This window comes from Phaethon lepturus, unplaced genomic scaffold (genome assembly GCF_000687285.1).
Source record: "Phaethon lepturus isolate BGI_N335 unplaced genomic scaffold, ASM68728v1 scaffold547, whole genome shotgun sequence".
Lineage (NCBI taxonomy): Eukaryota > Metazoa > Chordata > Aves > Phaethontiformes > Phaethontidae > Phaethon > Phaethon lepturus.
In genome coordinates this window covers 73,585-84,881 of record NW_010550904.1, presented here as the reverse complement: position 1 = coordinate 84,881, position 11,297 = coordinate 73,585, and the positions used below count along the sequence as shown (strand labels likewise).

Genomic DNA, 11,297 nt, shown 5'->3' with positions numbered 1-11,297 from the left:
GATGCAGGGGAAGCTTCTAGCAGCTTCTCACAGAAGCCACCCCTGCCATCCCTCTGCTACCAAAACCTTGCCAAGCAAACCGAAATACAGCTGTGCAGTGCCCAGCTGGCACGCGACCTGTGCAATGCAAGGTCTCTGTGGCTGGTTTGCATCTCTCAACTTAAAAGCATGATGTCTTTCGTACAGGCGTGTGTGTGCCTGAGCACAAAGGCACACGGCACTCCCCTGGCTCGAAATCCGTTGTGTCTCCATGCAGAGAGTGGGGAGCTGGCAGTCCTGCTGCGTGCAGGCAAGTTCCATGCACGCTTTGTACAGGGGGTTTTCAACCTCATCTAATTTTAGCTATGGAATACAGCTGGAAGCTAAAGTTGTCAACAACAGTTTTTTCTGTTAGCACTTTCCTAAAATATTTGCCATGCTGTGTACACATTTACTTATCTCCTTTTCCCCCCTTGTTTGTTTGTTTGTTGTTTTTTTTTGCCTTACAGGTTCTGACATGAAGAAAGATATAGAGTCTTTAATAGCCCAGGAAAAAGCAGAGATTGTTGCCAAGTATGAGAAGGTACGAACCTCACATTTCTCCCCGACATGCTGTCTAAGGCTGAAGCTATTTTATCGATTAGAAATGCTTCGAACAAGGACTTTTGCCTCCCTGCAGACATCACCCCAGTAACCCTCATGCCATCAGGCCTCATGCTGGCTATCCCTACCTGCTTCTGCCTGCACATCCCTTCTCTCCACATCCCTAGAGTTTCTCACGGATCCCGTGTACGCTTAGCACAAATAACAAAAAGTCCTGGCCTTCTAGTGCTTCAGTGCTCCGTTAACCAGGATGGCTTATGCCTGACAGCACTGGTTTCTCTGATGTACAGTCCTTCCCAGCCTGTAGCAGAGGCACACCAGGGATGCTGGATAGGCTGAGCTTGTGCATTTTTCTCTTGCCTGCGTTGTATTTGTCTCTTTAGAGCAGGTTTTGGTCTCCTGGCTTTATGCCTTCTAGTGTTTGAAGAGGGAGGGATGCGGGCACTGGGGCATTCCCAGTGGCTGGGGCTGGCTCACAGGTGTCCTTTCTGCTTCCAGGGCAGGCAGGAAGGAGCTCAGATTGACCCCTGGGAAGATGCCGATTTCACGCTGTATAAAGTTACAGACCGGTTTGGATTCTTGCAGTAAGTCCTCCTGCCCTCTCTGACCCACCTGTCTATGTGGACCATCCATGCAGTGAGCGTGGCAGATCCAGCATCTTTCCTATAAGCCGCTCTGTGGCTTTGCTTGATCAATCCCAAATGCAGGAGGAAGGACTAGATGTGCCTTCTCCCTCAACCACACATGTTCAAACACTCTGATGCTTTGAGTCTGCTGCAAGGCAGGGCTCAGGAATGGTTTCTCATCACCAGCCTGGTGTCAGAAGGTACAGGTTGGTGCTCCTGTGCCTCCATGGAGGCCTGCAGTGTGTTGCAGAGGGAGAGGCTCTTGCGTTTGCACTTGATGATTCAGGGAGGTGTAGGAAGAGATGAGACAAGATATCTGATCGTTCTTGGTTCCCTTAGGAAATCCCCATCCTAAGCAAGGCACAGATGAATTAGATGCATGTCCTGTGCCTGGGGAGAATGCTTAAAAGAATTATTTTTATTCCAAATCCAAACAAAAAATTATAATAGTAGGTGTTTTGTGTGCAGGAGGGGGATTCAAAGCAATTGCTCTCCAGAAATCACTCCCCACTCCTCTTTTTAATCGCTGATCATGTGCATATTGAAGAGGAGCTTTATGCCCAGGATTTCCAGCAGTGTACAGCGCTTGATTGTCCCCCAGCAGCTCCCATAGGGTGGTGGGGTTTTGGCTGGTGCTGCTTCTGCCTCTTCCTCATCCAGGGACGGCTGTAGGAAAGGCACAAAGCCCCTGAGCCATATCTTTTCAGGTGCTCAAGGTGGTCCCTGAGCTGCAGCACCCCACGATCCTCTGCACTCTTTCTTGCCCATAGAGTAACTGCTGACCCCTTGTTTTTCCAGTGAGCAGGAGCTGCCGACCCGCACGGCCTTGGAGGAGAAGGTGAGAGCTGCCAGCTCTGTCATCATGGGTGTCGGATCCATATCACAAAGGCTGGGGAGGGGACGGTTTTTGAGGAAACGAATGTGCAAGCGAGAGCGAAGCAGGCACCCAGCACCCGCTGGTCGCTGCTGCTCACACAGAGGTGTGAACTCTGCATGATGCCTGGCTGTTGGAGCTTTTATTTTGCTGGGTCAGGCATCTTCCCTCCTTTACACTGCACTGCAATTGCAATTTTGGGCTTTTCCCTTTGCTTTGGCACAATGCTCAGCAGCTGCAGCTTGAAAAGGGGATTGCATGTGCAGGGGAAAGTAGTGGAGGATGTAGGTAACCGTTATCTCCATCCTCGTCTCCCCTGAGCTGGGAGCATGCTCTCTGTTAGGATCCTGCTAACTGGGACTAAATAGCATCTTGTTTCTGCTGATCTGATACAATGATATGATCTGCAGGTTCAGCTAGCCTCAAATATTTTTGTTGTCAAGGAATACTCCTCTTGGGTGTGCTTTCTCCATGTTAGGCTGATGATACAGTGATATGATTTCAGGCTAGCTGAACCTGCAAAGATTTTTGTTTTGAAGGAATACTCCTCTTGGAAATGCTTTCTCTGTGTTAAGCCTGTGTGTCTTGTCATTTTTACCAATGCTACTTTAATTGCCACGGGTTGAAATTACCAGTTCCTGCAAGCACCTGTGGATTACTCCCATCCCCAATTTGAGGTCTTTGCATAGAAGTTTAAACCTAAAGAGAATGAAGATTTTCAGGATGCTTTTTTTCTTAAATTTCTCTTGTTTTCTTCCCCCTTGCACCAGCAAAAACAGCAGGAAATCGAACGTGTGGACAAGTGGCTGAAGATGCTGAAGAAATGGGGCAAATACAGAAACAGTGACAAGGTAAGGAGGAAAAGAAGGAGAATGTATCCAGAGGGATGGGAATGGTGCATCATCCCAATGGGTCAGGCTTTTAAAAAGTTGATAGAGAAACCAGAGATCACTGGAAAATATTGCCTAATTCTACCCGTTAAGTCTTTAAATCTTTCCTTGAAGTTGCTGGGTTACCAGTCAAGGGAGAAGTCCTGTTCTGACTAGCATGGTTTTGAAAATGGGTTCCTAAATGCTACTGGTGTGTTCACACTTCTGCTTCCCTGTGCAAGCAGGAGCACAGCAGAGATATTCATGTGCCCAGCTGGGTCCCTGCCCTGAGAGCAGGGGACGTTGCATGCCGCAGGTTGCTTCTGTGTCTTCACCACCTGGGAATGGCATGGGAGAGGGGACTGATACGGTCCAGCTGATGCTCCTTGTAATTCTCCCTAGAGGGAGAATTATTTGTCTAGGTCATCACCTAGATTTTTTTATTTTGCTCCTAGCTGTGCCTGTGAGAAGCCCGTTAGGTGCTTAGGTGTTAGATTGTGTGTACCTGTCTGGAAATCAAGGATAGGGACACCAACCTTGTGTCTTGGCTTTGGTGTTCAGAATAAAGTCTGCACCAAATGCCATTGCAAAACTAATTAATAAATAATATTTGTAATATGTTCCTATTACAAACGTCTTGAAACAAAAAACCCTTGTACCTAATGACACGACTCGTGCTGCGTTATGAGAGGAGCATCACACCTGACTTGCTCTGCTTACAGCACTCTGCGCAGGAGATGGCTGAAGCCCAGCATCTCCATGCTGCCATGGCCCCTGCAGCCACCTTGTTCTTCAGGAGGAGCCGGGTGTTTGGTTGTATTGCTTCTAGCTCCTGCTGAGAGTTCTCAGGAGAAACTTGAGTTCAGTTAAAAGGTTATGCAGAGGATATCTGCATAGGGTGCATTCAGCAGAGCATCCCCCTCGCCCGGCCATCCAGAGTGATATCAGGTTCACCCAGCCAAAGACCAGCTGTAGTCTTGTCCTTTTTAAAAAAAACACCCAAAATCTTATCTTTGTTACAGCAGGGATGGGGTGGAGATGGGCTTGGGTTTTATAATGCTTCTGTTCACTTCAGGGTGGTTCTAATTATTTTGTTCATCGGTGCTGCTCCACAGGCAAAAACAGAGGCTCTCCTGTGGCTTTGGCTTTTCTTATTAGAAGTTAGCACTAATTGGTTAGTGGTCTTGTGGGTAAAACACCAAATTCCAGCAGAGCGGAGGGAATTCGTTCAGGTCCTGGAGGATGTTTCGGATGGGTAGTGATGAGTGTTTTTAGCATGGCTTGGCTTCCCTGGGTCAGCCGATGGGGACAGACAGGATCTGGGGTGAGAGGTGTGTGGAGAGGTAGTGATCCCATCTGTCTTTTGGTTTTACCCCGATAATTAGCAGATGTGTCAAGCACGCTGCAGCCAACATCGCTCAGGTCTGCTGGATGGTGAGGGGCTAGACTAGCAAACGGGTTTTGAGGGTCTTTGGGTCAGAAAATCACAGAGCTCTTGTAATGGAATAAATGATGTTATTTATAACAGCCTATAAATGGTTGTTGCCTCTTGGGCACAGACATGGCATTGTCCCCATGCTGGGAGACTGGAAATGGCCATCCTTCCTCCCAGCAAATGGAGAAGCAGCACTTGGCCCCAAGGAGGGAGAGAGCAGTCTGTTGACCCCAGGGAGCAGAAAGGAGCTTTAGTTTCAGTCCCGTCCAGCCTAATACCCCACTGCCTTGCGCCAGTGCAGGTGCAGGCAGGAAGATCTGTGCGTTGGAGCAACCACGTAGCATTAAGTGCGAAGACCCTGAGAGGCACAAAAAAAGTGCTTTGTAAAAATAACAAAATTAAGGTTGTATCCTTCGCCTGGGTGCGCAACCCCATGCTCTTGTGTCGGGATCGTGGAAGCTGCTTGGAGAGTCCTGCTACCATGGCTGGATGCAGCTCAGATGTGGCGTTTCTAGGACCTTATGCTGGCATCACAGTCATGCCCTTCAGATGGTTATGTTTTTTTTCTAGCTGAAGTAAATGTGACAAGCCCTTGCTCTGATTTTTCTAAAGCGGAGTGGGTTGGTTTTGTTCCCTCTCTGAGCACTCAGGCTGTCACATCTGCATTACACGTTACCTTCAGGTTTGTTTTCAGCACTTCACTGACGTGGTGGAAGCTTGAGTGTCACAAGTCAGCAGCTCTGTGTTATTTTAATAAAGACAAGGATGTCATCTTTGAAAAAAACTTCTTACTGAAGACAGGAACCTTACCTTTGATGTTCATTTTGATAGACTGCACTTTATTAGAGGTGAAAAAAATCTTGTTGCAGGAACCCCAGGTAGTTTCACAGGGAAGCTGCCCTGACTTTGGCTCTGCTTGAATGATGTAGAAACCCATCTTATTTTCCAGGCTGGAACACTCTGAACTTAAGGGCCAACCTTTCAAGTCCAAGTTCATGTGCTGGAGCTGGCAGATAGATGACCATTTAGGGTGCTTAAAGAGGGACTGATAGGGGCTTAGGTGGTTGTCTCCACTTCTGTGTTGTGAAATGTCAGCAGGAAGAAGGTTGTGTACCCATCCAGGGCGCTGGCCCCAAAGCAACCCCCCGACAGCAGGCAAGAAAGCAGCTTTTTCAGACCCCCAGCATGAGCCATCGCCAGAGAGCAGCAGGTTCTGCTTTCTGTTTCCCCCACCTGCTGCCAGTGTGCATCCCTGCATGCAGCCAGTTGCAGACGGGTGTTGTGGCTGTCACAGATTATAGGAAATAAGGCTGAACAAAAACCGTCGAGGGTTTCTTAACAGTCCCTAGCCGAGGATGGCCTTAAATCATTCCTGGCATAGCCTGTTTCAAGATGAGCAACGAATAGGATTATGTTAATTGAAATGATGCGCTGAGGTTTCTTGTGCTCATCACCATATCAGATGTCTCCATCTCTGTTCTAGACACATTTCATAGCAATCTGATTTAATTTCAGTAACATCAGCAAAAAGTGACACCAGCAGAATTCCTTGCATGGATGGGGTTAGACTGGTACAATGGTGCCTTTTCCTGGCTGTAATTCCACAAGGGAAAGGATACAAAAATAAAGGAGTCCATGCAAGGACCACACTGCTTTGCAGAGTTAGGGTACATCAAACCAGCAAAGGAGTGCTAAATTGCGTAATTTAGGGTTCAGCCCAGGGTGGCTCAGGTGGTCTGTGTGCTCTTCACTGCTGTTTTAAATCTGAATTTAAATCCCAAACTGACTCTGCTTGGGAAGGTTAGGAAATGGTTAGTGCTATGTAAGAATATATACAGTTAAGGCAGCACAGTTTTGCAGAGAAAAAAGAGGCTGTGCTGTGTGGGCTCCAATAGCAGGATAACTTATTCATCATAGCCCTGAAATAAGTGGCTTTCAGTCAGAAGTATCAGTCCTAGGAAGAGGATATGACCTCTGCATCATTTGCAGGCTGCTTCTTGCTGCTGGCTGTGTGGGATGGGACCTTTAGAGAGGGATGTCTTCAGCCAGAGAAGTCTTTGTGCATAGGGGTAGCCTTGTCTCTGCTAAGGTCATGGGAGTGCAGGGAGCTTAATCCAGTGCATGCCAGCAAAGCAGTTCGGGATGAATTGGGTCTCTGTGTGGACTGACACGGACCCCCAAGAGCGAATAATCTGCTAACGCTGGCAGGGGCCAGCAGACGTTTGTCATGTCAGAGTCGGCTGAAGTCAGGTCTCCTGCCCACAAATGCCATAGGAAAGAGAGGGGATTGTGCCTGGGAGCTGCAGGGTGACTTCTGCTGCTGGCTTTTGCCATTTTGGAAAGGCAGGTAGCATTTTCCTCTCGCTCAAAGGTAGCCCTGGTAATAAATGTGAATGCCCACTCACGACACATCAGCTTTAGGATTTAAATTTGCCCCTGCTTCGCTGCCGAAGCCCCTGCAGATCTGCTGGCACCCCATCCAGTATAGCCAAGGCTGCAGCTGCAGGGACAACAGCTGTTTTGGGAGCAACCATTATCCATACAGAAAGAAAATGATGTGCAGTGCAGTCCAAGCTGCCAAGTGTCTTGCACGGCCACATAATCAATCAGCCAGCTTCATGGTGCAAAAAAGAAGGCCTCTTCTCCAGGTGGTGGAGGCTTTACCCACCACTCCAGGTGAAGATTTTCATGGCTCAGCTTCCCCAGCGCATCACTGGTGGAGGAAATGAAGGAGTCCTTCCTCTCCAGAAGTATCACTTTTTCATCCGTAAAGGAACTGAGGAAGGGGGGCTGTCCCCCACTTCAGGGTGTTGGAGATGTATGGTGGGTGTACAAAGAGGATTGACAATGCAATTGCCGTGCATATGCAAAATTTGGGCATTACTGCGGCAGTCTCTTTCTGGTGAACCATGCACATGGCTGAGATGCTAACAGTGACAGGCTCCAAATGTGAAAGTGGGCTGAAGTGTGGATATTCTGCTTTAAAAAAAACAACCCACCTCTCCCAAACCCTTTTTAAATTCAGTATCTAACTACTGCAAAAAGATGTCCTCTGCTTGAAGGCAGTCACTCCACCCCTGTAATTAAAGACCTGGAGCACTTGGTTGGGTACTTCTCGGAGATCTCTGATGCAGGAAGATGGTGCTTAGGTCTGTACTTCTATAGTCTTCCCATCCCATCTACTGGAAAGAAAGTACATGGGGAGGGGAGAAATGGGGATGGGGTGGTGATGGCCTATGTGCTATGAACTTTGTATGTTAAAGCCTAGAGAGGGAAGATGATCCTATGGCAAAACCCAGAGCAAGTTTTAAACACTGTGGGTTTAGTCCTTGGCTCTGACACAGCCTTTCTACACAGCACCTTGAGCCATCAGTGAGGCTGGCATCTCCATTTGTGAAATGGGATGATGTCTGTTCTTCCTGCCATGCATTGGTCTGTCAGTCTGCATGGGGCATGGTCTGGGTGCTCTCTTCCCGTCTGTAAGGGCTGAGCAGTTTATGAGAGACAGAAGTTGGTGACCTTGAGGGTTTTTTTTCTTCTAACATGGAGCAGGAGTTGCCAGCACCTGCTGCCTTCCTTCCATCAGTTCATCCCAGCATAAATGCTACTTCTAATGATAAATTCCCTGTTTGCCTTCAAGTTTCATGGCAAAGGAAAATTGCTCATTTTTCCTCTGCGTGACTCACAGCTCTGAGGTTTTATCACTTTCACGTTTGGAGGTGGTGGGAGGAGGAAAGACCTTGGATAAACAACAGGGAGGCATTTCAGTTCAGTTCCATCTTAGCATGTTTTGTAGCTCCCCTGTTCCTGCCACACTCTCATGCAGAGAAAATCATTAGAGACATTTACTATATGCCAGTGAGGGTTGTACTCATTAAACTACAACAATACCAGCTCTGGGAATTCAAAACAAAATTATTTTCTTCCTACAGAGCTGAGCATCATCTTCTACCTTGGCAGCTGTCAGTCATTTTCTCCTAATCCGTTGGAATTAAAGAATTTTTTCTGAATTGGTGATTTTATCTCAATTGGTACATACTCCGTTTCTTGATCCTGCCTCAGCTTTTACTTCATGAGCGCTTGTGGGAGCCAGGCTTTCGTGGGCGCCTTACCAGTACCATGTTGGGGATATGGTTCATCTAACCCCATCACTTTGTGTCTCCTGATACATTGCGGTTCCTTCATCCTGATTTAATGACTCTCGAGGAATGGGAATCTTGTTTGTCTTCTTGGTCTTTCAGTTGTGGGGATGAAGCAGTCTGGCACGACATGAAGATATGCTGTCCTCCAGAAACACCACCTCATGTGAGCTTGGATGAGCACAGGGTGGCTCCCCTGGGTGTGCAGACAGTGAATTAGTGATGTCCTGCTTAAAATGCGGGATGCTGTTGAATACGATGGTGGCCTTTTGTGGGCATGTCTTGGCAGTGAGATGCCTTTTAGGGGGCAACTCTTATATGGTGCATACAAGAGAGGAGGGCAGGATCTTGCAGGATGTCTGTAGGATATGGTCCCGGCTATGCATTGGACCTTCAGAGCTGGTGCTAAGCAACACCTGGGGGAGAGCAAGCACTTGGAAGGTGCCGAGAATGGGGTTTTAAATGTTGAATGTCCATTACACTTACAGGATCAGGATACATTACAGTGACACTTTCTGTGTCAGCAGAAATACTGAAATATTAACCATAAGGTGGTGGAAAAGCATTTTAACACACGTCTAGATCTCCTAGTACTACATGGTGGTCTTGGCATTTATTACATAGCTATTTTATACACATATTTTGACCAGGACAGTGGTGTTATTTCTTTGCTGTCCCCTAGCCTGTCTACTTGAACCCCACCTCCTGTCTCATACTAGCTCTTTGGGACAAGAGCCATTGTTGCTGTGTTTTGCATGTGGTAGGTGCAGTGCTGCTCTGGAGATGGTAACGAAATGAGGAGCATGAGTCTCTGCTCTCAGAGACTGTGAGCCCAGGTGGGCTGACAACACAGTGCCATGGTTATGGTCTTTATAATGTTGTGCATAGGCTGGCATTAAAAAGTCAAGCTAGAAGTGAAAAAGCTGATGATGCGAGATGAGCCAGAAAGGAAAGGTAATAGGAGCACAGGTGATCAGCTTGGTGTAAGAGACGCAAAGGCAGTGCAGCAGGTCTATGTCCAGAAAACCTGCTGCTAGGATCTTGATGCTTCCCCATGAATTGCAGACCTTCTCTTGCATCGGCCTGAAATGTGAGAAGCAGAACACCCTATGGAAAGAGAAGAGGGATTTTGAAGGAGGTCTTGAATGCATTTGTACCAGGCAATGCCAGTAACTCCAGCTGATTGCCTGGTTGGGCACTCGGCCCTCCTCGGCCCCAAGCTTATTCCCATGACCAGGAATCTGGCACTTCTGTCCCCTCCCAAGGAATTGCCCAGTCCCAAGGGATTGCTGTGTCACAATGTAAATCCCCTCCACGGCTTGGGCATGTGCAGCAGATCCTTCAGCATACTCCAGGGTCCTCAGGAACATGGAGGAGTGCAGCAGTTGGCTTTGTAGTGCAGCTGCAAGGTGTTTCACAGGTGGGATGAATGAAAGGGTGGAAAATACTCAGAAATTGGGCTTTTTTCTTTTTTATGAAGCCTTTTCTTTTAATGAGAGAAGTGAGGGATGGAACAAAAGCTCTTTTTTCTGTTTTCCATTGAAATTTAATAGTCTCTTTAGAGATAGAAGGCTTTATGACAAGAAAAAAGCGAAGAGGCATCTATGAGATGAAGTGAACGTGGATGCAGGAAGAAGGACACAAGCACGTTTGTCCGCAATCCCCCTCTTTGCTTGAGGAGTCCCTTGTTCAGGGGAGAGCCCTTGGTGTAGCCCACAGTCTCCTTTGCCTCTTGTCAAGACATGAGAGTTGCTGTGGACATGTCCCTGTGGCTCCCCTCTCCATGGGGAAATGTATTTTTCTCCCAGTCCCTGAGGATCCAGGTGAGAACAGCCATGCCAGGTCATATCAAAGGCTTCAAAACCAAGGGTACTCATCTGGTCTATGGAGAGGAGTCCAGGAGCAGGCTGATGTACACAGAATGTGACTGCTGTGAAGCACCTGAGATGTCTCCATGTATAAAGGTGATGGTCCTTGTCCAGCTCTTCCAATAAAGTTAAAAGCATGAGATGTGGCTTGATTTTGACTAAGTAGGTATCTTCGATAGATGCAGGTGCTCAGCTCATCTATCAGATTGGAGATGACCTCTCTGTGCCAGTGCAGGCAGCGGAAGTGATTGGTTGGGATGTCTGCTCAGATGGCTGATGGTCTGCAGCAAACCATGGAGCAAATCTGTTCTGCCACCAGCAGGACCAGCTAACCTTGTACGCATTTGCCTCCCCATAGATGTGCCGGCGAGTGTACAAAGGGATCCCACTTCAGGTGCGAGGCCAGGTCTGGTCGCTTCTGCTGGATGTTGAGAAGATGAAGAAGGAGAATGAAGGAAAATACGAGGTACGGGCTCTTCCTGGCAAAGACAATGGGAGCAAGGTGATGGCGAGGATGGTTTGGTGGGGTTTCACTGGCTGGGGCAAGTCGGACCTGTGGCAGATGCAGGCATTTCCATCTCTAGCCACACGGGCAGGAGGGAAACGGGCGTTCCTGTGGGGATGCTTTAAGCAGCCAGGGGGACACCCAGCCCTTGCAACCTCCCTCACAGGGTAGTGGCGAGTGCCCTATGACATGCACTGGTGGTGGGGCCAAATCCTGTCTGCGACCTCTGAGAAGAAAAGGCTTAAAATTAGCGAGGACTGAAAATTCAAAGGGGATAAGCTCTTTATCCATGTGTGTATATCAGGCTGGGGCCTTTCAGCACATTAGCCAGCTGCTTTCCCTAGTATGCTGCTTCCATTTATTCTGCTGGAAGCTGCGAGCAAAGATGCTGTCCATGTT

General features: G+C 48.0%; 1 protein-coding gene across 1 annotated transcript in view; it reads left to right on the top strand.

Annotated features, from left to right (window-relative positions):
• Positions 1-11,297, top strand: part of LOC104623546 (USP6 N-terminal-like protein) — a 38,646-nt gene that overhangs the window by 10,437 nt on the left and 16,912 nt on the right. Inside the window, exons 2-6 of the mRNA XM_010290672.1 lie at positions 489-562; positions 1,081-1,166; positions 2,007-2,046; positions 2,853-2,933; positions 10,752-10,859. Coding sequence (XP_010288974.1) covers positions 497-562; positions 1,081-1,166; positions 2,007-2,046; positions 2,853-2,933; positions 10,752-10,859 — 381 coding nt within the window. The 5' untranslated portion in view covers positions 489-496. The remainder of the gene's footprint in view (positions 1-488; positions 563-1,080; positions 1,167-2,006; positions 2,047-2,852; positions 2,934-10,751; positions 10,860-11,297) is intronic.